The 27,935-nt window shown below is 31.9% G+C and overlaps 4 protein-coding genes across 9 annotated transcripts; 2 read left to right on the top strand and 2 right to left on the bottom strand.

Annotated features, from left to right (window-relative positions):
* The first annotated feature begins 10,718 nt into the window (after positions 1-10,718).
* LOC140890647 (multiple C2 domain and transmembrane region protein 10-like) lies at positions 10,719-13,945 on the top strand. Its single transcript, XM_073298583.1, has one exon. It carries the CDS (start codon positions 10,769-10,771, stop codon positions 13,766-13,768), a length of 3,000 nt encoding a protein of 999 aa, XP_073154684.1. The 5' UTR covers positions 10,719-10,768; the 3' UTR covers positions 13,769-13,945.
* Positions 13,946-14,074: 129 nt separating this feature from the next.
* On the bottom strand, positions 14,075-18,739 carry LOC140886722 (uncharacterized). Of its 6 annotated transcripts, none has more exons than XM_073293466.1 (13): positions 18,585-18,739; positions 18,449-18,497; positions 18,260-18,349; positions 17,890-17,967; positions 17,737-17,811; positions 17,245-17,297; positions 16,759-16,909; positions 16,541-16,651; positions 15,797-15,923; positions 15,583-15,677; positions 15,048-15,186; positions 14,590-14,642; positions 14,075-14,489 (listed from the first exon to the last, which is right to left on the bottom strand). In XM_073293466.1, exons 1-13 carry the CDS (start codon positions 18,671-18,673, stop codon positions 14,406-14,408), a joined length of 1,194 nt encoding a protein of 397 aa, XP_073149567.1. In that variant the 5' UTR covers positions 18,674-18,739; the 3' UTR covers positions 14,075-14,405. The 6 variants fall into 6 exon arrangements, 4 of the variants coding, with proteins under 4 accessions (XP_073149567.1, XP_073149566.1, XP_073149568.1 ...); XM_073293465.1 differs by having other exon boundaries at positions 15,583-15,680; XM_073293467.1 differs by having other exon boundaries at positions 15,583-15,680; positions 18,449-18,508; positions 18,585-18,691.
* Positions 18,740-21,439: 2,700 nt separating this feature from the next.
* On the top strand, positions 21,440-23,653 carry LOC140892429 (tobamovirus multiplication protein 2B). Its single transcript, XM_073301305.1, has 5 exons — positions 21,440-21,613; positions 22,430-22,495; positions 22,591-22,655; positions 23,160-23,250; positions 23,392-23,653. Exons 1-5 carry the CDS (start codon positions 21,491-21,493, stop codon positions 23,428-23,430), a joined length of 384 nt encoding a protein of 127 aa, XP_073157406.1. The 5' UTR covers positions 21,440-21,490; the 3' UTR covers positions 23,431-23,653.
* Positions 23,654-26,455: 2,802 nt separating this feature from the next.
* On the bottom strand, positions 26,456-27,230 carry LOC140892987 (uncharacterized). Its single transcript, XM_073302051.1, has 2 exons — positions 26,938-27,230; positions 26,456-26,797 (listed from the first exon to the last, which is right to left on the bottom strand). Exons 1-2 carry the CDS (start codon positions 27,030-27,032, stop codon positions 26,560-26,562), a joined length of 333 nt encoding a protein of 110 aa, XP_073158152.1. The 5' UTR covers positions 27,033-27,230; the 3' UTR covers positions 26,456-26,559.
* Positions 27,231-27,935: the final 705 nt, after the last annotated feature.

A 27,935-nucleotide genomic window follows, 5' to 3' on the forward strand; every position in this document is an offset into this window, starting at 1 on the left:
ATATAATTAATTATAAATTTCATTTCATAAATAAATATTAATAGAAACATATTAATAAAATTTTTAATTATTGATTGCATACGTGTAAATTTTATATAAAGTAATTAATACAAAAAAATTTTACAATTTTTATTAAAAAAAATACATATATCACAATAAAAATAAAAAAAATTAATAATTCTCCAGGCCCGCGACCCGTGTGGGTCGCGGGCCTAGGCAGGTCAGCCCACCTAGGCCCACCTTAAGTTGGGTTGAAAAAATTTCAACTCAACCCACTTAAATTTGTGGCGGGGCGGGCCGACCCGGCGGAGATAACCCACATTAACGGCTCTATTTCTAACTATAAATTTACAAAAGATAAAGGGTTCATTAGCCGAAAAACAAAATGTTAGGGTGTATTTAGAAATACAAAAATCAAGGGGACCAAAAACAAAGTGAAATATTGGAGTAACTGCGAATACAGAAATTGGGATGTGCCAATGCAAATTACGTCAAATCAAAGGACCCGAAGAAATAATTCTTATTGGGCTTAATATCTCGATGGTATTTGAAGGCCCAGGTCAGTATGGCCCGCATCCAGAGAAGTCATTTATTTTAATTGTTGCCCATTTATAAATGGAGGGGTTCTCGCTTGTTTCATATGAAAATAAAGGATTAGAATATTATATTATTTTAATCACAAATAAATTATAATTATATTGGATACTTATTATGATAACTCGTAAAAAAATATTTTTACGTATATAAAAAATTATGACAAATTATCCCTGTATTAGTACATGTAAGTAATGCATACTAAATATATAAAAATAATCAAATCAAAATCAGAATTTAAAAATAATACAATTAATGCAGACATTAAATATAATTTTTATTCATAAGTCTTGATTTAAAATATTTAATAAGGTAGATATATAAATTAACGAAATTATGGTGAGGCGATTAGATGAGATAAGATTTCTAATTCATTTATTTCTTTTTAGTTACGAACTGTGATAGAATCAAATACAACTAATAAAAACACATGATATGCCTACAAAATTTATTTAGCCTACACAGTATATGTAATCATTGGCTGAAAAATTTTTATTTGATTTAGAAATCGTGCCAACATTATAATTTATAACAATAATTTGAAAATTTTTACCTTACGAAAATATATGTATATATATTGGTTAGCCGACGATTTCTAAATCAAATAAAAAATATAACAATAATTTGAAAATTTTTACCTTACGAAAATATATGTATATATATTGGTTAGCCAACGAAGAGTTTTCAAATGATGGCTCGTTGGTTAAGAAACTCTCTCATCGACTTATTTGGGTTTCTAAGCAAAGGCGATGCAGTCGAACTCGAGCTCGAATATCGGAAATAATGGCTCGAGTAATTGATAGAAAAACAAACGTTACTCTTTGTTATTTTTATTTCATGAATTTATATGGCCCATTCTCCGGACTTTGAATATTTTTCTGGTTGTTACTGTCTTAAAATTAATTGACAAATTCATATCAGGTTTTTCTAAATTATTGAATAAAATTTCGAAATAGGTGCTCCAAATTTGTTTATAATAAAACCCATTTTTCAGTATCCTGCCATAAATAAATAAAATTTGGCCAATAAACCAACAATCAAATCTTGATCGACAAAATGAGTCGGTAAATATCATAATATTAAATCGACTTGTTCGAAAGTTGGCTCAATTTTTTGTGGACTGATTGATAGACAAGCAAGCAATGACTTTAATTTATATGTAAATGAAAATTAAAATACATCTAAACCCCGAATCGAAATAATTTTGATTGGGCTTAATATCTCGACGACATTTGAAGACCCAAGTCATTTATGGGCTTATCTAGAGAAATTACAAGCATAACCCTGATTTACCTCCTTTCATGTCGAGGCTTGGGGTGGCTCTGTGTGGGGCCTTTGGGGGTGGGGGTCACCCTTTTTTTTTTTATCTAGAGAAATTAATTTATTTTACTCTTGGCTCATATTTTTACTGTTTTATTAAGTGTGCGTACTCTTAACTAATCACTTTTTGTGTCATGGTGAATTTTCTCCATTTTTTTTCCTTTTATACCCCTACACTCTCTATTCAACTCACTCATCCCACGTTTTTCTTTCAGCATCATTTATTTTTTTTTAATCATTATTTTCATCAATCTAAAAGTGAATTTCATTCATAGGTAATTTTTTAAAAAAAAATTTGAAAAAAAAACACTTTTAAATTAACAAATTATTCAATATACAATACATTATATTTGTATATAATATTCTATACACGCAATGTGTGTGCTCCATCGCTAATATAAATAAAAAGTTCTCTTTTGTTTAATATGCAAAATGTATCGTCCAATGACAAGGTAGCGTTAGGAGCACTTCTCAGCTTTCATGTGGTTTATAAGTACGAAACGACATAAAAAAAATGTTTTGAGTTCGAAGTTAAATTGTAACAAATCTTATCTCACTCAATGCATATATATCTGTCAATTATATCATGTTAATGGAACCTTAATTTTTTTAACGAAGAATTAATTTTAGTCAACTCTAATAATATAACAAATTCAACAATAAAAAATTATATTTTTTTGGTTTTTACGACAGTTCTCTTTCGGTCTACATAATCCAACATTAAATTTTTTTGGCTACATTAGAAACCTATAATTTTCCTTTAAAAATACCTATAATTTTGAGCAATGCTACATGTACAACCAAATTTGTACAATAATTTTTACACCACAAAAAATTCAATACAAAATTTTAATTTATCAAATCTCACGATACATTGAATACAAAATCTCACGATATCATATCAAAATCTCACGAGATAATAACAAAATATCACAACATAATTGTTGTAAATATCGTTGTACGATATATTGGTTGTACCTCTAGCATTATTCAATAATTTTTTATTGTTTGACGCTTAAGAGCAATATCCCAATTCCCATTGACGATAATTCAAATTTTTCTTTTTTTATTTAAAAAAAGATAACCTAGCTAATAAATCAAATGCGAGTCCCTGCAATTTCTTCCCTTTTCTTAAATTGTTGGGATGAAAGTGACAACTTAGGCTCAATTTGGTTTGGATGATAGGATAAATAATATATAGATAAATAACGTAATGTAATAAAAAATAAATAAGAAATGATAGTGAATATAGTAATTGATTTGATTGATAGATTATAGTTTATTTGATTTGATTGGTTGAATTTTATATAAAAATACAAATTTACCATTTTGTCATTTTAATAATAAATAAAATATGAATAATATTATTTATAAGGGGTAATATAGTAATTTAAATTCGATGATTTGATTGATGTAAGATAAATAATTAATGATTTGATTGATATAAAATAAATAATTAATAGAAAAATAAATAATATGGCGAGAAAAACGTAAGATTAGATAAGATAAACTATACATTGATTAATAATAATCCTGCCAAACGGAATCTTAAAAGGTAGTTTTCTCAATGTTCGCAATTCGCCTTCGCGCTTTTTCATGCGTTCCATTTGTATGTGAATATATATATATATATATATATATATATATATATATCTGAAGAAATATTTTTATAATTACAATTTTTTGAACATTATTTATGAGCCACGATAGTTATATTTAGAACACACTTGCTACGTATATGAGATATTTAGTACGAAATGATTGTTAATTTATATATGAAGGATATTTAGTGTTGAATATGAAATTTTATTATATTTAATTATCATTGAATTTTATTTTTATTTTTAAAAAAAACATCTTTCTTGTTTTTAATTTCAATTTAATCAATTAAATATGGTTTTGTATGTAAAAATACAGTAAAATAAACCATGGCTGTTTGCACATATAGACAACAGCGTCACGTCAAATCTAGTTGCTAAAATAATCCATTCGAGGCAGCCCACGCGTGTTTTTATTTTTTTAATTTTCAAATTATCTTCGAGCTAGATTTAAAGGAAAAAGGATTTGACGTAGTTTGTGTTTGTGTTTGTGTTTGTGTTTGTGTTTGTGTTTGTGCCCGTGCTTGAATAGTGTTCACAATTAATTATTTCTTAATTAAATGCTTGTATATTACTTTCGAAAAAAAATTATAAATCTAAACTGATTTTGAATATATGAATAGTGTATGCTACATTTTAAATTATGATTGACCTTGTGCAATGTGTCACTTGATGAATAAATCAATCACTCAACAAAATTTCTAGTTTGATAGTTGCTACATTTCAAATAATTAGAAGACTTACCCGAAGTGTTTAATAAAGGAGCTATTGAGTTATTCGACAGAATTTTGAACAATTCTTCCCCAAATATCCATTTACTAAAACAATCGAATCAATTGATGAAATATATGCTATGAAAATTTACTAGTTCCATAAATAAAATTTTTATATATATGTAGGTAGAAGCGGTTTTTATGGAAGATTGTCCGGACAACCGTCCAGAGCCCATCTTAAGGGCTTGTTTGGTAAAGTACAAATAATACTTGTATAACTTGTCATATCTAATCATTCGTTCTTCTTGTCATACTATTTATCCATATATTAATTATTTATTTTACATCAATCAAATCATTAATCATTTATTTTATATTAATCAAATCATTGAATTTAAATTACTATATTACTCTTATAAATAATATTATTCATATTTTATTTATTTTTAAAAAGAACAAAATGGTAATTTATTATTTTTATATAAAATTCAATCAATCAAATCACATAAACTATAATCTATTAATCAAATCAAATACTATATTAACTATCATTTTTTATTTACTTTATATTACATTATATTACTTATACAAGTACTGTTTATCCTACACTCAAACCAAACAGTATCTTGGAGAACTACTAAAGTTCGGAACTTCTAATTTAAAGAAACCTAAGAGAAGCCTTTTTTTATATATTTATCGACAGAACGATTATTTTCATGAACTAATATTTATGTTAAGATTGTGTATGTGAGAGAATAAAAGACTTTGTTCAAAATTTTAGAGCTACTAGCTATTATCAGAAGTAATTTTTTTTATATATATAATATAAGGATTAATTGTCAATCACTCCCTAAAACACTTTATAACTTATTTATAAATCCCTACATAAATAAAACTTACTTTCAACTCCCTGAAGAGAGAAACTTTTGTTTCTAAATACCAATTTTACCTTTATCTCTTAAAAAAAATAAATAAATAAATAAATAAAATGAGAGAATGGATAATAAAAACAAAATAATAAAAGTAACAATTTTTACTAAATGGAAAATGTATGAAAATACAAAAATGAATATCTTTAATTTATATTCTCAAAATATAAATTTTGATATAGAAAATTGTGAAAACAATTTGAAACATCTTAAAAATTGTCAATCTTCAATTGATAGTTTCGAAGATTTTCAGAATTTATTAGAACAGATAGATTCGACAAAAAAGGCTTTTAATAGCCTTAAGAAAATTAAGAAGTTCTATCATCTGTTAAAATGACAGAAGTAACAATTCCAAATCAAAACAACCTGGTCGATGAATCTGAAGAATCTGAAGAAAATCAAGAGTATAATTTGAATATTATATTCAATCAAAGCAAGTTTGCTGAAATACAGAAAACAGGGTTTTCTAATTCAAAAACAAATCTAATAGACCAACCAGGAATACCAAGTAAGATTTCAAATTTTATTAATCCCAGAAAAAATTTAATTTATTATTCGATTCGTACAAAAGTACGATCTTGTAAAATAAATAACGAATCAATGTCTAATACTCTGAAGTTATTAACAACTCAAGATATTAAAACCATCATGGCAAAAGCCAGTGAAAAAGAACGATCTGAACTGAAATATGTTCATATCGGAGGAATTGAAATAATAATATCAGCTCACTACCGAGAAAGAATAGATACACCAATTGAAATAACAGTTCGTGACAAAAGAATACGTAATTTCGAGGATTCTATCCTTGGAAAAATTGAAGAAAATTTATGTTACAAAAAGATGAAATTTTGTATTTATCCACAATACAATATATCTCTTTTTGATAAAAACATAAATGACGTTTTAACATTAGATTATTACTTTTATAGAAATAATCTTATGTTAACAGTAAACCATCCGATCAATATAAACTATGTTGTCGGTTTAGCAATAAGTAATAATTCTCAAACATGAATAATTTCAACAAAACCAACTATTTCTGTTGAAAAAATGTTTGAAAATATTACAAGAATTTAACACCCTCGAAAAGCATTTATTGAAAAAATAAATCTCTATAAAAGATGGAGTTCAGATGACCTCCAAATCACAAAACAGTCTGTATCAAGAAGATCATTATCATTTGCTAGAAATGATGAAGATATTCTTGATAAGATTGGAACCATGAATCAAAATATTCTTAAAGTTAAACAAGCTATTGTTAATGAGTCAACCTCATCGCAATGACGTCCTTAATAAAATTAGAAAAAGATCTAGGAGATTTAGAAAATAATATTAATAAGATCAATCTATCAATACAAGAATTAGAGAAGAATTTCAAAGAATATATTGATTTAGCAACGACTAGATTAATAATTGAACAAGAAAGACATAGTAATGAAATATTAAACTATCTTAAGAAAGTTTTTCCAATAGATAAAGGAAAAAAGAAAAATGAAAGAAGAACCACCATTCAAAATTGAATCATGGTATAGAAATCCCCTTAGTTATGGCAAACATAAGTATGAAGATGTTTAGTGAAACCGACTCGTCTGATTTTGAACAAATAGAAGTAAATACAGAAGAATTATATCATTCAGAATTATATCATTCACATCAGGACTCAGAACAATATAGATATATGGATATTTCAGAATCAGAATCTGAAGATGATTCTAGACCACGATTAAATCTACGAACGAATGTAGAAGGTAGTGGTGGAAGAGATGATGAAGAATTTAAATATAACAGAGATCAATACTCTGAATCTTATAAAGATGTTAGAGATATTTTTAGAGAATCAAAAACATCAGGATTTGTGAAACAAATTATCTTAGATTTAGGATGTTCAACAGCCAAAGAAAGAAAATCAAAGATAGATCATTGGGCAAATGAACTATCAGTACAAATTCAATTAACACCATTATTAGACAAAAGTGAGAATATTCAAGTTTTAACTCATGAGATGATAAAAATGACACTGGTAGGAGCAGTAAGAACTTGGGCTGAAAACCTAGTAATTACTAATCTACCACAAGGAATGACAGGACATCGATATTTTGAACTATTTGTTGATGCCTTGTACCAATAATTTTTAGGAATTTCTAATAATGATGCTAATTTGATAGCTAAGAACATAGAACAAAATAGACCAATCTTTATATTATATAATATTAAATTATGCAATTTATGTTACTTAGAAGAATTTATTTGTGATTATGAAACAAACTATTATCAATTAATAGATGCTGATAAAAAAGAACATTATAAACTAAGTATCTTTAATAAGATACCTAATATACCTATACACAGTAAAGATGCATTCTTAACTAGTCCTTATGCTAAAAATTTAGGAGGAGCTATTAAATTCATCAAAGACATAATAACAAAGAAATGTCATGAAGTAACACTAAATAAAAGAATCTATAAATCCTACAAACAAAACAATAAACTTTATTGTGACAAAATGGAATTCACAGTAAAAAAATAGGGTTGCAAAACAAACATGTCACACAAATATTTAAAACGACAGAAACAGAATAAATTTAATAAACCTTATAAATCTTTTAATAAGAAATTTATTCCCTATAAAAAAAAGAAATTTAAAAAGAATTTCTTCAGAAAACCTTATAAAAGAAAATTTTATAAAAAGTTTGATAACAAAAAACCACCTTGCCCAAAGGGTAAAGGAAAGAATTGCACATGTTGGTTGTGCAACGAAGAAGGACATTATGCGAATGAATGTTCAAAACGAAACGAAAAAAAAATAAAATTAAACTTCTTGAAGAAATATATACTATTGGATTCTATCCCGTAGAAACAATTGAATTTTCATCCGATGATGAAAATATTTATTAAGTGAATCAGATAATAATGATTAAAATAACGACAAGTGAATTTTCATCCGATGATGAATCAAGTGAATCAGATTTTGAATCCGATTCCACATTTGATAATTCAAGAAATAATAATGATTAAAATAACGACAAGGGCATTTTCGGAAAGACAAATATAGAGAGTAAATTGAAAGTTATGTTTGATTTAGGGAGTTATCTACAAGTTGCCCATAATATAATCTCTGAATATAAGTATTTCAATAATAGCATGAAAATCAAGAATTAAGAAATAAATTTTCAATATAGAATACTTTTAAATTTTCCTCTATTTATTATATAGATAGATTAGATGTTACAAAGTTTTAGGAAACATTAACCCCAAATGAAAAGACGAGCCATGCAAAAATTTCATCGGGAAACTGAGAGAGGGCGCGTCCGTGTCACTCGCCCAGACGCAGCGAGTGGGCGTCAAAAACATCTCCCTACGCTGACAGGCGTGTTCTCAAATTCCAATCGCAGACAGCTATGTTCCACAATATCTGTGTTTCACGCGCCTAGTTAGTGCGAATCCCCAATCGCCCCGACCCGACCCGAATCGTACCCATATCCCTTTATTACAACATCGGGCAAAGAGACTGGTTCGAAGCTTGTCGGGTTCTATGCACCACGCTCTTCCGTTAAACAGCGACGCGACATCGCCGCGCGTCGAATGACGCTACCTCTTCCATAGTATAGAATAAGATTCTGCTCCCTTCATGCGAAGCATACCTCCCTTTGACTTGTTTTCTTTAGTCAAAACCTACGTATAAATACTTTATTCGATTTAAAGGTTTTTTTTTTTTATTATTATTACATCATCGAACGATAAATTATGATTGTCTTCTTATTTTTAACATGTAAAATAAAATATCCACATCTTCGAAAAAACGGACAATTTATCTTGTCAAACAATTTCGAATTTAAGGACTTTACAAGGTGGATGGAAAACAATTTTCTCGCTAACCAAAAATTGGATTAGAATTTAGAACCAAGCCTCCACGATTCATCTATTTTTCTTATTGAATTATAAGATATTAATTGATTTATATTATTACCTTTGCTAATGTTTAACAACTAAAATTATATTACACATATATTTACCATCCACAAATGAATCTCCATAATCACTTATTTTTAGAGGTTGCAAACACTACTTTAGATTAGATGGCCTCAGGAATGATTTTTTTTGAAAAGATCAAGGCTATTTTAATGTATCTTTCTTTGCGTATTTTTACGCCTTCATTATACATAATTATGTAATATATATGTAGATTTTTTTTTTAAAAAAAAGAAAGACAAACACCAAATTTCAACAAAGGGAAAATTAAGAAATAAAGCCGAACACTACATAGTACCACATGAATTAGAGAATCGAGGGACAATTATGATTGTATCATTAATTATGTGTAAGTGCTCATTTAAAAATGTTTTAAATATTTGTTAAATATGAAGATTTAAAAGTGGATTTTGGCAATCCACTTCCTTTATTGTGAAATGATTATATATTAATTTGATCAGATTGTAAAATACCAATAAATTTATGTTTTAAATGGAAGGAAAATTATTTAAAATATGAACGTTGATTCCTCAACGACATGCTTTTAGAATTAATCTTTGTTTCCACCGGAAAATCAATCAATTTCGCAGACATACAAATTAAGTAAATAAAACACTTTGAAAATTAATGTAGCTATATAATTTTTGATAATTTTATTTTAAGTTCGAAAAATGTGATATCCTTAATTGTTTATCGAGACGAAATCAATTAGAAATCACCTTGTCTGTCGATTAGCAGTATATACTCTTCTTCTTTTTTTTTTTTTTCCTTTTATTGTTTTGATATAATTTTAATTATTGGGAAAAACTTTATTTCCCCGCCACAATTCCTATTAAATAGATCTCCAACAAAAGTAAAACAGTAATAAATTTTCGGGCTTCTAACGTTATTATAATTTAATAGCTATATGCAAGTCACGGGACAATCTTATTTGCTATTCCAGGTTCTCTTACATAAATTTTTTTTAAAAAAATTCAATTCAACCTTTTCCTGCCAATCAAATAATTTAATTTATATATTATTATATGTTAACAAATACGATGAAAAACATTGTACGTTGTTTTGTAAAATATAACCAAACATATATACGATGGATTTCATTGTTCAATTTCTAAATACGTATTTTTATACATTTTTTTTTCTTATCCGAAAACAAATTCTATATAGACAATGGTTATATATACACATACATTTTAAATGTTAATTTTTTATATTAAAAAAAATTATAAAAAATCTTTCAATTAATGTATTGGAAATAATTATATATTTTCAAAATAAAACACTAGATTGTATATATAATTAACCATGTATACACCAATATCATATAACTCGAAATATCCCCTTTAATTTTAGATCCTTTCTTGATTTTTATATGAATGAATATATTATATTCCAAAGTAGTCCAATAGGACATGAGATTATGGCTATGCATGCACAAAATCTGGGAATATTACCAGCATTCAGCATTAATGGCGCGTGGTCAGCACCACGAATTCATGCATAGGAAAGTGAGCTAGCTGTGTTTGTTTCAAAATTTCACTCACTGGTATTATTACACAAAATCCAACAATTCAATCCTCTGTCTGTGTCCGTCACCCTTTTTTCTCCTTAAACTGTTTAAAGAATTTAAAATCATCAAAGAAGCATGAACAAGGAAAAGCTGGTGGTGGAGGTGGTGGGGGCGCACAATCTGATGCCGAAAGACGGCGAGGGGTCTTCTTCGGCGTTCGTGGAGGTGGAGTTTGAGGAGCAGAGGCAGAAGACTCAGGTGAAGTACAGAGACCTCAACCCTGTGTGGAATGAGAAGCTTGTGTTTCATGTGAACAACGTTGCGGACCTCCCATACCGCACGATAGAAGTTAACGTTTTCAACGAGAGGAGGTCGAATAACAGCAGGAATTTCTTGGGGAAAGTGAGGGTGTCGGGGTCGAGCATTGCGAGAGAAGGTGAACAAGTGGCCCAGCTTTATACACTGGACAAAAGGAGTCTTTTCTCGCATGTGAGGGGTGAGATTAGTTTGAAGCTTTATCTTTCTTCCAAGGAGGAGGTTAAACAGGTGGTGATGAACAGTGGTGGTGCGGTTTCCAAGAGAAGCAAGAAAATGCAGCAGCAGAGCGGTAACTTGGTGGTGCCTAAGCAGATGGGTGTGGGTTTGGGCCAAGAAAATGGTAAAATGATGTCGGGCTTGCAGAATCAGGCCCATTTGAAGAATGTGGAGCCGGGTCAGGGTGAGATCAAGCCTGTGGTTATAACCACTCTTCCTCGTCCGGTTGTTCCGGCTGCAACTCCCGGCGGGCTTCTGGGTGTCAGCGGTGGTGGGTTTTCGAGTGATTATGCTCTCAAGGAAACAAGCCCACATCTTGGTGGTGTCAACAAGGATAAAACAAGCTCAACTTATGATCTTGTGGAGCAAATGCAGTATTTGTATGTTAAAGTTGTGAAGGCTAGAGAGATTTCGGTGTTTGGTGGCGGTGACGTGGTGGCTGAGGTGAAGCTTGGAAATTACAAAGGGATTACGAAGAGGGTCTCTTTGGGGAATGCGGAATGGGACCAAGTTTTTGCCTTTTCCAAGGATTGCATACAATCCTCTGTGGTGGAGGTTTTTGTGAAGGAGAATAACAAAGAAGAGTTCTTGGGGCGTGTTTGGTTTGATTTGAACGAGGTCCCGAAAAGGCATCCTCCGGATAGTCAGTTAGCACCTCAATGGTATCGAATGGAGGATAAGAAGGGAGATAGGGCTAAATGTGGTGAGATTATGGTGTCTATTTGGTTTGGAACTCAGGCGGACGAGGCCTTTGCAGAGGCCTGGCATTCGAAGGCTGCGAACGTGCATTTGGATGGGTTGTGTTCGATTAAGTCCAAAGTCTATTTGTCTCCAAAACTTTGGTATTTGAGAGTGGGGGTAATCGAAGCACAAGATGTTGTGTTGGGAGACAAAGGTGTCTCCATGAATATGGTGAGGTATCCTGAACTTTTTGCTAAAGTTCAAGTGGGGAACCAGGTTTTGAGGACTAGAATTGCTCCCCCTGCTGCAAATAGGAGCCTATCTAATCCTTCTTGGAACGAGGACTTGATGTTTGTGGTAGCGGAGCCTTTTGAGGATTTTTTGTTGATCTCTGTTGAGGATCGATTGATGCCGAACAGAGATGAGGTTGTAGGGAGGGTGATTCTTCAAGTTGCGAACATGGAGCGGCGGCTAGATGACAAGTCTGTGGTATCTAAGTGGTTCCATCTGGATACACAATATAGCACCCCAAATGAGACCAAAGCTGTGGTGAGATTTGCATCTAGAATTCACCTTCGAGTCTCTCTCGAGGGGGGCTACCATGTGCTTGATGAGGCGACAATGTATAGCAGCGATGTTCGACCAACTGCTAAGCAGCTATGGAAGCCTCACATTGGTGTGCTCGAAGTTGGTATTTTGGGTGCCACCAATATTATGCCTGTGAAGATCAAAGATGGCAAGGGAGGTTCCACCGATTCTTATTGTGTGGCAAAGTATGGCCAAAAGTGGGTTCGAACTAGAACGGTTGTTGATAGCTTGTCTCCCAAATGGAACGAACAGTACACTTGGGAAGTCTTTGATCCTTGCACTGTAATATCCATTGGGGTGTTTGACAATTCACGTGTAGACAAGAATATGGTGGCGGGAACTACTAACCGGGATATACGCATCGGAAAAGTTAGGATCCGGTTGTCCACCCTTGAATCTGACAGAGTGTACACTCATGCTTACCCATTGTTGATGCTGCATCCTTCTGGGGTTAAAAAGATGGGAGAGCTTCATTTGGCAGTACGGTTTTCTTGCGCAAACATGTTCAACATGCTCAATATGTATGCCATGCCCCTGCTGCCAAAGATGCATTATGTGCAGCCACTGTCTGTGAATCAGTTGGATAGTTTGAGGTACCAGGCGATGAATGTGGTGGCTTCAAGGCTCAGTCGAGCGGAGCCTCCGTTGGGAAGAGAAGTGGTGGAGTACATGCTAGACCACGATTCACACATGTGGAGCATGAGAAAGAGCAAAGCAAATTTCTTCAGGCTTACCAATGTTTTGGCCTGGTTTGTTGCCATGACCAGGTTGCTGGAGATTTTGAGAAACTGGCACAAACCCGTGTACACAACGCTCTTTCTTGTTGCATTCATGACACTCGTGTTGGTGCCTGAGCTCATAATTCCTTGCATTTTGCTAACCCTAGCTGTCATGGGGCTCTGGCGTTACAAGTCTCGCCCACGGCACCCACCTCACATGGATACTCGGCTCTCCTATGCTGAGAGTGTGCATCCAGATGAACTAGATGAGGAATTTGATTCCTTGCCGACTGGCAGAAGTGCGGAGGTTATTCGAATAAGATATGATCGACTCAGGAGTGTGGCTGGGAGGATTCAAACTGTGGTTGGGGATCTGGCGACTCAAGGTGAGAGATTTCAAGCATTGCTAAGCTGGCGCGACCCGAGAGCTACATTCCTGTTTGTGATATTCTGCTTGTTGGCAGCATTCGGATTCTATCTAGTTCCAATCAGATGGGTGGTGGCTCTCCTTGGTTTGTATTACCTGCGGCCACCGAAGTTCAGGAACAAGTTGCCTTCAAGTGCTGTTAGTTTCTTCAAGAGGCTGCCTACAAATGCTGATAGCATGTTGTGATCTGCCATTATTCACATAGGATTATTTTAATTAGCTTGATTAGGTTCTAGAATTGAAAATCTTGGTGGTGGAAGGCTTTCGTTGTAATTTATTCGTAGTTTGTTTTCCTGGTGATTCTAGACTGGCGTGGAGGTTACCTCATTTTCCTGCTTTTCTGCTTCGTTAAATGGATGTAATCTGTTCAGAACCGTAATCTGTTCAACTAAAATTCATTTGTATGTGTGACTTTATATCTCAACATTATGTTTGATTCGCCCACAAGTCAAAATAGAAAACGAGTGAATACAATGTATTCATATACAATCATGAAATCAACACAATCGTGAAGCAAGATGTCCGGAGTCGTAAATTTCGAAGTTATCGACATAAAATTGTTACCTTTTGCCTGTACACAGCGTATGCAATACAAAAAGGAAAGCTACTTACTGAAATTTGGACGGTAAAATGTAATTCAAAGTCTGTGATCATGAATACTACGCAATAGGAGTTTCTCAAGGCAAGTTTTCCAGCAGGTATATCAGGATATCAGTCCAAAAAAACCCTGTCAAGAATGCTAAAAAAAACCACCCAAGTCGACGACCGGGTACTCCTTTTAAGTCGGACACCACATAAGTACCACGGCCACCACTTGGGTTCTCTAGATTAAAAAAGAAGTCAATCTGGGATCTGTTCGTTGTGGAAGACCGGTTCTGGCCCCCAGGGCTCTGCAGCTGATAGCAGCCTGTAAAATTGATGCAGGTCTTGGTGTAACTTGTTTTCATTGCAGTCATCAGATGATATCCTATTATCGCTACAATTATTTACAAACAAGTTAAACTAACCACTTGAGAGGCAAAAGGCAGCATCTTCTCTGGTACCATGTTGGTGCAAAGAGCTACAAAGTTGGAACCAACAGTAACATTAACACAGAATCAATGGTCCCCATAACTGAAAAGAACAGATGGATTTATCACCAACTGGCGCAAATAATAATGGCCAAAAAAGCAAAGCTGAAAGCATTCTTTCAGGTAATATTTCAGTTTCTCACCAGCAGAAATCAAGAGGAATAAAACAATTGATTTGGCAGAGAGTAGCCATTTTTTCTTTTTTTTTCTATTCCTTTTCTTTTTTGTTTGTTTGTTTGTGGGGAGTGCAGTTCAAGACAAAAGGTAACTGGAGACTAAATGGAGATCAAATGCGAAAAAAGGATCACCAAAAGAAAAGCATGTGATGCAGGTTCGTGGTACATACACCCAAGAACTGTAGAAACTAAGACGCCAGGATACATTATGATACTAACCATAAAGAACTGCTCCTATGAATGAATCACCAGCACCAGTTGTATCAACAAGTTCCGAGGGTGGGATCTTCTCAGCCGTTCCTATGAGAAGCCTGCCACACACAGTCCCAATCCCCTTTGCCCTCAGTTTTGCATCACGCTAAAAGTTATATTGCAAGGAAACAAAGCACGTGAACAAAATTAATGCAAAAAAATGGGCAAACACATACCCAATTTTCATTGGTTCTACTTAAGACACACACACCCACGATTGTAGCTATATGGCAACAAACTCTTTTGGAGATCAGAAACACACTTGTGGTCTTGATTTACTGCTTAATGAACACATAAGACCAAAAGCTTACTTATGCATCAAATGGTTCAATAATAATTCTTCTAAGCTGTCGTATAGAAGGCTCGAGTGGCTTCTTTGAAATGATATGCAACAATTACAATTACAAGATTATAAAAGGATGAAATAATTATCGAAAAAGTTTTATCTAAAGAACAAGTGGAAAAAGGATTTTTTTTCTTCGAAGGAGGAAAGAGAATTTACTGATGCTACATATGTTGGAAGAGTCGGGTCATAATCCATTTTCTGCTTCAATGTCTCAAATACATCGTCAACATCTATTTCTTCAGAATGAACATCTTCTGAAAACAATTATGTGGAAGATAAGAAGTCAAATACACAAGACATGATCGATGAGATTAATTTCTCACTACCAAACAACTCATAATTGACAGGACAAAGAAATATACTCACATACCACTTACAGACCTTTCCAGCATGATGCACCCATCCTCCCCTACTGTGACTACTACGAACTTGATATTTGGCAACTTTAGAAGCATGGAAACAAGTGCACTTGGAACAGATGGAGCACCTGTCCATGCCTGAGAGAGAAAAAAATCAGAGAAGGTAAAACCCCATTCTGCTATATAATTACAAACAAAATTATAGAATCTATAAAAATAACTATTTCAAGATCTTGCAAGACCCCTCACTTGATGGCTTCACTCAAACCTTTATTATACCTTCAGGAATGTTTCAGTCCACTTAAAATGTTTGTACTTTGAGGAAATTACTCATTTTCCACAAGGTTGGAGTGAAAAACCTAAAAGTAATAAAAAATGTGACCTAACCTAATCGATGTCTGCTTCTTGCCTTATTGAATACGTCTCAGTTAATGCTCATGCTGCCACAAATTAAAAATCTAATCGTGGAGCCATGAAAGAAGTCACGGAGTAATATATACGAGCAGTATTAATTTGAATGAAATGAATCTACACAAGCCAATGTGAGGCATTCTTCACTTTACTCGGAAACATACAAAACATTCTTTCAGTAATAGGTCATAGGCTTCACAGAGAGAGGATAGTCTAACTCAAGATGTTAATCATGTAATTCGCTAGTGAAGGCATGAAGTATCCGTCTAACGAACAACCAGTATCACTTAATGTAGTAAAGAAATAATACAAACAATACTCCTTAAAAGAATGATGAGGCGTGCCTGTGGAAATTTAGCAGAGCACACAACATAGTTAGACAAACTCAAAAGATTGTCCAGTCCTTCTCTCTTCCTTTCAGCATCAATTAGAATCGGAATACCTCTGCGAGCTGCCTGCACTGGAAATCTAGAAAGTACTATTCTCTCTCTGAAGAAAATAAACATTCAATAGCAAGCTTGACCGTAACAAAAGGTAAACAAGAACATCAAGTGATGATCACCTCCTGAGCCACAACCAGAGCAGTTTCATGCAGCCTTCCATCAAAATAAACTATTTTTACTCCATCCAATGATTCGAACAAGTTTGATTCTGGTAAATCATCAGGAATCATGGGAGGGTATCCTGGAGTGTGAATGCAAGTGCGTGTTTTCCTGAAACACGCAAAACAATAATTCTGATAATAATGTTTGTGTTCACATTTTCTTATGTGAGTTCATTAAATCTTCGAAGTAGATCAATCACACAGTTGTACAGGAAGCATTTTCAAGGGCAATGACAATTGTAACATAGCTCAAATCAGAAGATCGCGACAAATATGATGAATGATGATACTTCATATGATGTCACGAATTCAGAAATGAACCAAAAATCTGTTTACAAGAGAAATTAAAAGGATAAACTTTAGACGAGCAAAGCAATACAAACAGGAAGTACCTAAAAGGGCCAAACACATATTAACTTAGGCAAACAATGGAGAAATACTTACGTTTGGTCGTCAACAATGATATAGGTGAATGGTGAGTTGCCACCATCAGAAACCTGAAAGAAAAAAGAATGCAACAAAGATTGCAATTATTTGGATGCTGCATAATCATTTTGGCCCAGTTTGTCATAAATTAGAGTCTCAGCCCATACAAATGAACAAACTTTAGGACAAGGAGATTCAGTAAAAGAGTGTCATTTGGGCATGAATCCAGGAATATGCTGCCCGCATAATTAAAAAGCTGCCATCACAAATTCAGGATTTACGCCAAGGTACAATTACCAAAAAGAGCAGTTTCACACGTCAAATACCCTTTTTAAGGTATACTCTGTCAAAGTGAGTGAAACCTGCCATTAAAAACTGAATTCTTCGATTTCTTTGTGTCTTGACATCTGTTTTAGCCTTCTAAGTTAATTCGGCTATGGTTAATTGTCGTTGAAGTTCAGATTTCATAATTGAAGCCCGAAACAAAGAGGGTGTGACTAGAAAGCTTACTACAACAAATGACGAATCTACCCCATCAGCCTCTAGTTCCTCCAATATTCCTTTACCTTGAGAGTCATCTGCGACCTAAAACCAAAAACAAATTACATTAGAACTGCCCATCTCCTGAACACAACAGGCGAGCGATGACCGAAAGCGAGAGACCTTGGAAATCAGCCTTGGTTTTAACCCCAAGCGAGCAGCACAAGTCAATGCATTCCCTGCATTTCCACCTCCTTGAATCTATCCAACAAAACAGAATAGGACACCAAACCGCTCAATTGAGACAATTGATGCAGGAAAGAAAATCAATTATTATATGAAAGAAAAAAACAGAGTCATAGATAATAAGCCAGCACCGCATTACTCAAAGAAAAGAAAAATATATAGTCTTTACTCCTGAGGCCCAAGCATTCTCATTTTACAGCAAAAAGGTAAAAAGTCCACTACTTTCGTATGATCAATGACACTTTGAGAGTAGTAACTATCAATTCCCATTCGGAAACCAACAAAATTATGGCAACAATAACATTACCATGGCGCTAGTGCTTCTAATCTTATCATCCGGCCTTGGATAAGAAGCCACCGCCGCTAAGAAATCCACCGTCGCTGATCCGACACCCAACTACTCGATCAAGCACAACACACCACATCACATACTCATAAACAGACGAACAAAACAATTTTCAACAATATCAAGAGAGAGCGATCACTGGTAGCTTACAATAATGCGATTTTCAGGCAGAGGAGGCAGTACGGACGACATATGGAACCTGCAAAAAAACTTGAACAACAATTGAGCTAGAAATTCACTAAAATTAGAGATTCTAGAAATGAAATCAATGTGCTTGAGAAAATACCTGGGGCAATACGAAGAATGACTTGGAGAGGAAAAAGAGAACGCGTAATTGACGCAAGGATTTGAGTGCAGCATCGGTGTTGCTGCCATTTTCTTCTTGGATTGGATGAAACCAATGTACCAGTCACCAGATAGACCGCTCACTCGCTGGTTTACTCTTTCCTACCCCCCACATTCTAGGGTGGCAAATTTTTAAAAAATCCCGATCGGTTTCGATTTCCATCTCGTTTCCGTTTCAAATTTTTCCTGGCCCAAACTTTTCGCGACCCGAGTGTTCGGAATTTTTTCCGACCCAATCAATGTCGGGATCGGATCGGGATAGGCAACCCTTCCCGACGGGATTATCGATTCGACCCAAATATAAAAATAATATTTTTTAATTAAAAAAATTAATTTTTTTTAATTTTATGTTTTAATATTAATGTTTTATAATTATATACCATATAATTTTTTTATATTTATATTTTTTAATATTAACATTGAGTTATAATTTTTTATTTTGTTTTTTTATTATTATAAATAATTATATGTTTTTTTATTAATCAAGTAGTTGTTTTAGTTTATTTGTAATGTACTAAAAAAATATTTTAGTTTTTTAATGGTTATATATAAAGAAATTTTAATTTATTTGTAATGTATTAAGAAATTGTTTGAATTTTTTCATAAATTTTTTTCAAAAAAATATTTTCATAGAATTTCTTTTTTAAAAAAATATTATTCGGGATTACCCTCTCCTGACCCGACGGAATCCCGAACATTCGAGTCCCGACACATCTCGGGTGCGGGATCGGAAGAAAAAAAATATCTCAATTTCTATCGTGACGGAAATCGGGTAACGGGGTTACGGGATGGGTCCCGACCCGATTTCACCCCTAATTTTGAACATACAATTTTTTTTTTTAATTGGGTAACTTGTATCGAATTGGTCTACCTAAAAAACAATCCAAACAATCGGACCGATTTAACCTAACACTGGAACGGAAAAAAACGTTTATATAACATTATAATATAATAAATAATATATTTTAAATTTTAAAAACTAAAAAATATATATAAATAAACAATATATATATATATATTTGTCATTGTTTGAAAGCTAAATAAATATGTAAATATAGTCAAAATATCAATTATAATTCTAAATTATTTAAATAAATAATTATTTAATTTTTAAAAAAACAATAATTACTAAAATAATTTTTTTAATGAAGTACATATTCCAAATAATCATATATATATATATATATATATATATAAATATTAAATTTAAATTTTAAAAAATAAAAAAATTTAAATTTAAATTTTCAAAAAAATAATAAAAAATTCGAAAAATTGGTTCAACCGATTTTCCGGTTATTGACCGATCCAACTGTTTTTGATCGGTTTTGATCGCTTGGACCGGTTTTTTGGTTCTTGGTGAAGTTCCGGATCGCACCGACGACCGGTTCCCGGTCGAACCGACCGGTCAGGTCAGGTTCTAAAAACACTGGTTTTAAAACTCGAAATTTGAGATCTTGACGTCGGACGAGTGTAAGTCGGGCACTAATATGTGTTCTTCCAGAGTTCAGTACTAGTAATTTTTAAAAATTTTAATTTACTTAATTCAATCCAACATCAATTCACTTGAAAAAAATAACAAAAATATATGTCGTTTTACCAAAAGTTATATCTGGTAGTAATGATACAACTCAAATCTTTACTCCGATATCAATTGTAGGACCGAACACTTGCCGCTTTAACAAAAGCTATAGCTAATGTTAATGGTGCAACTCAAAATTTTTTAAACCGCATAGCAGCCCAAAATTGTAGGACCGAGCACTTGCCGCTTTAGTATCATGGCTGGATCGCTCAACTTAGCAGAGACAATTATTGCACCCCAACAAAAAAAGAAAAACCAATTCGATACTAAAATTATTTTTTAGTGTCTCTCCCACAAATTTTTAATGATGACCGTTTACGTTAAAAGAGAAAATTATAATTTTAGTCTTATATGTTGACCTGTTTTTGTTTTAGTCTTATAATTTTTTAAAGTTTTGCCTTAGTCCAGTAAATTAGATTTTTAAATTTTTGTCCTTTTTTTAATCGAAAGTTACTAAATAAATCGAATATTACTTAATTGACGTTGATGTTCTCATATAAGACTCTGTGGTTAGAATTAAACTTATATTACACATATTAAAATATACCTATCAAAATAAAACAAAACAACAATTTTATTCTCCGTGTTTGTGAATATTTAGTGCCTTTTTTTCTTTATTTTTCAGTAACAGATTTTAATTTGGGTTACATATGGTTAATTATTGTTAAATGTGGGAGAGTATCGGTGCCAAATAAATAATATTTGATTGATTTAGTGACTTACAATATATATGACATTTTTTTGTTTCAAATATATATGCATATATCATATTTAATAATATTTTTTTACACGTCTTTACTAATATATCTTTATTAACTATATAGTTTGAAAATTGTACAATCATTTAAATTATGCAATCATTTTTTAATATATTAAAATAAAAATATTTATAAAATCGAGAGGGATGAAGTACTTGCTTTTGGCGTGGAAATAGCGAATTATAATTGTTCTTAGGGGTGAGTAAGATCTCGGTTAAACCAAATTAACCGAGCCAATTTTGAATTCGGTTCGATAACGATTTTTAAAATTTTACAATCGATTAACCGAATTAATCTATATATTAAATACTATTATTCAATAATTTTTAATAATATTTAAAATCATGGACCCTAATTCTAGTTCTACTGGGCTTTCCATTAGCCGGCCCAACTCTCAACAACGGGCCCAAACCGTCTCATTCAGTCTCTCTCTTTTCCATCTCTCACTTCATCTTCCTGGTAAGATTCGATCAAAATATTCCTTGGAAATATTTAGCAGAAATAAAAAGGATGGCTGCATCGAGCGGCGGCGGCGGCGGATCGTCGAAATCGGTAGTGGCGGATCAAATATCGCAATCGGTGCAGTCCACCTCCAATCTACTTCACCTCATGCTCGAGTCGTCCCCGTCTCACGTATATTTCCATCCCTCTCACTGTGTGTGAGTTAATAGACTTGTGAATTACTAGATTGATTTGATTTACTAGCATTTGTCTCGGACCTGGTGCTTTCTAGAGCTTTTTAACCAAGTAAAGATACTCTCACGACTGAAGAAATGCTTAATTGTTATGTATTATCAAATGACTGTTTTTTTTTTGCATATGCTATTGCTATGATGAATTAATTGCTATGATGAATTAAAGCTTCCTTTTTTTTTGTTTTTCCTTTCAGTGCTTTGGTAGTTGAAGAAAATTTATTATTTTGATACTGATTTTGGGAGATGTTAAGTTTTGAATGGAGAGAGAATTAGATGGATGTGGATGTGGATGTTGATCATAAGTTTATCTTGTTTGCTGAGTGCCATCCATTCACAAAATCCTGAAATCGAATGCTATGTAGTTTCCTTCAGCCGTTGATTGGCCTTGCGGAAAATTTATGCTGTCTGCATATGAATTAACCAATAGAACTGATTGTGCATAAATCAGAGGACTATATTTCATTTGATTAGATTGAGATTTTATAAATTGATTGCATTATCGTGATAAATATGACCGTTTGATTTGATTATGGTTTTTAAATGGTTTTGATAGCGCAGTCCGATTCAATTCATCATGAACCCATGGACAAGGTTTTCAACAAAATCTGGTCTTCACAATGAATCTTCACTAAAATATGTTAAAAGACTTGATTTTGGGATATCTTCCTGGTTAAGCATATCTATTTTGGATCTGCAAAGTAAAACTAAGGAAATTATAGAACTTGTGAAGTGATTTGTTGTCAAATTTTGGCAGACATTACTTAGAAAGCTCCCAAAAAGCCTTTTGTCCAAGGTCTCAACTATGAAGAATACGGAGCTGGTAAGTGCATGCTCCCATGGCCTTGATGTCAAATTATGATCACTTTTGAGGGGTTTAATTCCCTGATCATGGCGAATTTATGAAATTTAACACAGGTTTTGGAGCAGATGCCTCAAGTAATTTCAGCACTGGATGTACATGTGCAAAGTGGATTGCAAAGGTATTATCTAGTCACTTGTTATTATCATTTTTGTATTGTTTTAAAGTCTCGAATATCTGTCAATGAATTTGAAGATCCTAAAACCAGAAAGATCTTGAAGTATACATTGGGAGCAATATAATGTAAAATGTCATGGCTAAGTTGAAAGCTGGATTATATACAACATTCTTGGCTCTTTGCTGAAACCAAGTTAGAAATAAGATGTAGAAGAGTTGCAGATTATTAATAATTAGAAGACAAAAACCAGTTAAAGTTTTGTGGTACTGCCTCAATGGGAATGTGGTCATACTGTAAATTGTGAGCCCTCAACTTGGGTTATATGTGACATATCAAGCATTGGTACATGAAAAAACTATATTTAGGCAATCGGAGTTTCTTCGTTGTCAACCAAAAAAGTAAGCAGTTTATCTGTGATCGTTGAACAATGATGCACAAATCCAAAGTTTTCTTTGTCTTACAGTATCTAATCAGCGAATGATATTATTTGAGAGTTGAATTTTACAGTTTGCCTCATCTGGACACCGCTGTTCAGTTACTTGCTAACATGCAAAGCTCCCAGCTCAAGTCTTTGTCCAGAGCTCAGCTTACTCAACAGGTACTCTCAGTTCATTCTGTCTTCTTTCTCCCTTCTGTTCTTTCTTTTTTCCCCGCCTTTCCTTGACTGCTCTCTGAAACATGCTGGGGTATAAATTGCCTTCACATGGTGATAGCCACGAATAACTTGTGCTCATTGCAGGAATCTGAACCTCCCAAGCCAGATTCACTAGCGGGCTAACTAAACTAGCCACCTCCCGAGCAAGACGCTCTTGTGGCCATCGGCTAAATAACTATGCTTTGTATCTTGTAATCCCTACGGTGGACGTGGAAAACTCACTTGTGAACATGGAAGATGTTACCATATAGCAATTTTCAGTTTTGAATTAAAGATGTCAGTGTATTTGCTTATGCTCGAAGACCATTGTGAATATCGTTGATAATGTATCTCGCTATACTCGTTTTCCTCTTCCTTCAATTTCATCTTTTGCCGTTAGTTGAATAATAATAATAATAACGACAATAAAAAAAACTCATCTGGTTAACACGATATAATGTACGTAAATTCCACAATTTAGGTACCGTTTGGTTTGAAGTATGGTATAAGTAATATATAGATAAGTAGTATAATGTAATAAAAAATAAATAAGAAATGATAGTTAAAATTGTATTGGATTTGATTGATAGATTATGGTTTATTTGATTTGATTGATTAAATTTTATATAAAAATGTTAAATGACTATTTTGTCTTTTTAACAATAAATAAAATAAAAGTTATATTATTTATAAGGGGTAATATAGTAATTTGAATTCAATGATTTGATTGATGTGAGATAAATAATTAATGATTTGATTGATGTAAAATAAATAGTTAATATATAGATAAATAATATGATGAGAAGAACGTGAGATGAGATGAGATGAGTTATACATATATTAATAATATCGTGAACAGAACGATGCCTTAGCGTATCGTGGATCCTATCTAATACTTAAGGTTAGGTTCGAATTTTCTCTAATTTATTATATAATGGTAGACCAAATTAATGAGCTTGTATATTTTAATTATACATTTTAAAATATTTAAATAATTACCATATCACTTTTATTTTTCTTTTTTTTCGAAAATTCGGAAGTTCTCGACATACAAGTAAAAATTGAGCTTCAATGAATTCGTTTAAATCACTAGCTAGGGCGACTCCATGTCATACCTCTGTCTTGTAATAAAAAAACAAAAATTTCAAATGTAATTACTTTTTTTTTTGGCTAATAAGATATGATGCAATTAATCTCATGAAAATGTGGGCAAAAATATTCTTTTGGTATATAATTGTGTAGATTTTTAAAACTATTTATATATAACTTTTAAATATTATTTTCTTGACGAATGATTGATTGTTAATGTCAGCCACAGTAAACATTGCAAATCACATGCTTTTATCGACCTTTATATTATATATTTTATTATATTGATCCAATGAAAAATGAAATTAATTGATGGTTACATAAGTTCATAAACAAGACGACCCCACGAGTTATAAATCGGAGTTAATGTTTCTTGAAGAAAGAAAAATGTGTTGATCATTTGAAGCCCTCGCAGAACAAATTTAACCTCTTAAATTTAGAACAAAATTTAGAGTTCAAAACTCGATTATAATATATTTATCGTTCCAGCTTTAAAAAATAAAAAAATATATGCATTTTACGTCTTACTTTGTTAAAAAATATATGTTTCTAATGGCTCGTTTTTTTTTGTTTTTTTTGTTTTTTTTTTTTCTGTTTTGATATAATTAAATACAGTAAATAAGTAAGCATTTCGTCAAGCGTTTCGGTTAATTTATTTTACGCTTCAAGAGTTTATGAAATTATTGAACCATCGAACTAAAAATGTATAAGAAATAAATAGCCATTTTCTTTTTCAAAATCACTTGATATATATTATTATTATTATCTCCTGGTGTTTTGTTTCTTTTGCATCACACGAAACCAAGTAATATAATACACATCACACTAATGTTATCACAACACACACATATGTATAAGTTTATTGTTGAAACCTTTTCTTTTTTTTCTTTTTTCTAAAATAGTTTTACTTAAACACTCTTCGATCATATTTTTAATTCAAAATGCCATGCACATCTATACATTTTAATATTATATATCAATACATAAAAATAATTAATTTAAAAATAACAAAAATTATCAGATAAATATTTCAGATACTAAAATTTTCATAATTATATAAACACGTAACGCGTGTACATAATCGCTATTATATATATATATATATATTAAATAAGAATATTTTAAAATTTAGTTGATCTTTTGGTATGTTCAACCCCAAATTGTAAAAAAAAAAAAAAAAAAAACTCATAAAATTATCATTATCAAATTACAAAATATGTATATTATATTAAAATCAAACACTTTAAAAAAATTTTTTATATAATACACACAACATATAATATTTATGTATTATATTACACACGTATTATGTATGAGTTATAACTAGTATTAAAAGAAGTGGTAACAAACAATCGAACCCACTAAAAAAAAGGTGGTGGTGCGGGTTGAGCTTACATCACAGTAATTAAAAACGACATTTGACCAGTCAGAGATGCATTTAAAACATTTCCACTGATTTTAAAACTTTAGTTTGAATAGGACATATTCCCATTGACCAACTATTTCCCATTTGTTTGACTCTTGATTAAGTTCCCCAAACAAATTAATTAAAAGGCCTCCAAATCCCAATAACCAATGCCATTTAAAGAAGGTAAAGAAAAAACCCTAATTGATACCATCATCCAATCAGTTCTTACATATATATATATAATACATTTTTAAGTAAAAAGTTCTTACATAGTCGAACATAAAATTATTGGTAAATGTAAAAATTATTATTTATTTAACAAGAAATTAAGTTACATATATAAACACTTGTTTTTTTTAAGTAATAATATTTTGTTTATAACTTAGTGAATAAACAAGGGAAAATGATCGAAATCATCGTGTGACGGTGTGATTAGCAACATTTGCAGCACACGCTAAGAAGTACTAGCTAGTACTAAACTACATATATATCTTGAACTAAAAACTTACACAAACATGGTTAATTATAATTAATTAACTAGCTATAATAAACACACACATATGATCTACTTCCCAAACCCTCCACTAATCTGCCTTAATTGATATAAAAGTCATAATACCATATCGATAAAAAGATATTATCTAGAAAGCCAAAAAGAAAAAAAAGAAAAGAAAAGAAAACTTTTACATGCATTAATTAGGGTTACAACAAACAACAAGAATGAAGAATACATAATAATAATAATTTATTTATTTATATTTAATATAATATAATATTTAAGAGGATGAAGAAGAAGAAGAAGGATCAAAAGTGTAGTGTTTATCGACAGCAACAGACACATCCCAAGTGCAACTCAAGCCCTTTGGAATAATAACAAGATCCCCAGCTCCGAATTCGACGGTCTCTTGATCTGTGGTCGGATTCTTGGGGTAAACTTTCACTCTTCCACGCACTAAATAGCATGTCTCCTGTGCATCAAATTTCAGCTGGTATTTCCCCGGAGAGCAACCCCATCTACAAGTTTTATATATATAAATCAATCATTCAAATTAAATTAAAAACAAAATTTTTAGAAAAAAAAAAAAAAACAAGCCAACAAATATATATGAGATAAAAGCCAAGTGAATGAGAAGAATTGAAGGGGTTGATTTTACTTGGGCCAAGATTTGATGCCGAGTTCAGAAAGCTGAGACTCCGGAGGGTTTCTTTGGACAATTATTTTCAGAGAATTTGAGGTGTCTGCTGCCATGTATCTTTGTGTTTCTCTAAGGGTTTTGTTTTTGTTTTTTTGGATTTAGAAGAAGTTGGGAATATTATCAAGAAAATGGGAGATAGCTAGCTAGGTGGGGTTTGAACTTTGAAGAGATGAGATCAGTTGTATATTTAGGTGGAAAACTGAGGGAGAGAACATAAATTTGGTTGAGTTCACAATTATTGATATATAAGTGTGTGATTATATTATGTTATGATCAGAACAATTGTATTATATTATATTATGTTAATATTATATAATATGATGTAATGAATTCTTGGATTGTATTTATGTAATTATTATGCTTTGCTCACTACAAATATCCTTTGACCCGTCACATCCAGTCCACCATGCTATGCTTGCCATGTGTTTTGCAATTCTCTTTTTTCTTTATATATATATATAGATGAGAAATATTCAAAAAGTAACCACGGTCCCTTAGATTAATTATAGAATTTTATTTTGCCCAAAAAAAAATTCTAGAATTTTATTTTTTATGTTTTGATAATTTTAACTATTTAAATATATATATTTATCAAAATAATTTAAACAAACTGAAAATTTGGAATAAAACCAATTAGGGGCTTGGGATTGTACCAAAACTTTACGACCCCACCTTATCACATTTTTTTTCAGAAATAAAATATTTGACATTTAGTATATCTATTTAATTTTTGTAATATTTAATTAGAAAAGTATGTTATGCGTGTTATTTTATTTTATTTTTAAAAAAAATTCTTGGAAAAGTATATTTTACAATTTATTGGGGAAAATTATTTTTTGCAACCCCGTATTTTGTCATTTGCGATTTCGTCATTTATGTTGTTAGATTTTAGTTTTAGTCTACTATATTTATTTTTTGTGAACTGATGTGGAGTTGACTATATAGTGACACGTCAA

This window comes from Henckelia pumila, chromosome 3 (assembly GCF_033568475.1).
Source record: "Henckelia pumila isolate YLH828 chromosome 3, ASM3356847v2, whole genome shotgun sequence".
Lineage (NCBI taxonomy): Eukaryota > Viridiplantae > Streptophyta > Magnoliopsida > Lamiales > Gesneriaceae > Henckelia > Henckelia pumila.

Coding starts and splice junctions, on each gene's coding strand:
- LOC140890647 (XM_073298583.1), top strand. CDS start 10,769: ATGAACAAGGAAAAGCTGGTGGTGGAGGTGGTGGGGGCGCACAATCTG.
- LOC140886722 (XM_073293465.1), bottom strand. CDS start 18,673: ATGGCAGCAACACCGATGCTGCACTCAAATCCTTGCGTCAATTACGCG. Junction 18,498..18,584: donor CATTCTTCGTATTGCCCCAG/GTATTTTCTCAA, acceptor GTTTTTTTGCAG/GTTCCATATGTCGTCCGTAC. Junction 14,490..14,589: donor TGCCTTTTGCCTCTCAAGTG/GTTAGTTTAACT, acceptor TCAATTTTACAG/GCTGCTATCAGCTGCAGAGC.
- LOC140892429 (XM_073301305.1), top strand. CDS start 21,491: ATGGCTGCATCGAGCGGCGGCGGCGGCGGATCGTCGAAATCGGTAGTG. Junction 22,496..22,590: donor CTATGAAGAATACGGAGCTG/GTAAGTGCATGC, acceptor AATTTAACACAG/GTTTTGGAGCAGATGCCTCA. Junction 22,656..23,159: donor GTGCAAAGTGGATTGCAAAG/GTATTATCTAGT, acceptor TGAATTTTACAG/TTTGCCTCATCTGGACACCG.
- LOC140892987 (XM_073302051.1), bottom strand. CDS start 27,032: ATGGCAGCAGACACCTCAAATTCTCTGAAAATAATTGTCCAAAGAAAC. Junction 26,798..26,937: donor GGCATCAAATCTTGGCCCAA/GTAAAATCAACC, acceptor TAAAACTTGTAG/ATGGGGTTGCTCTCCGGGGA.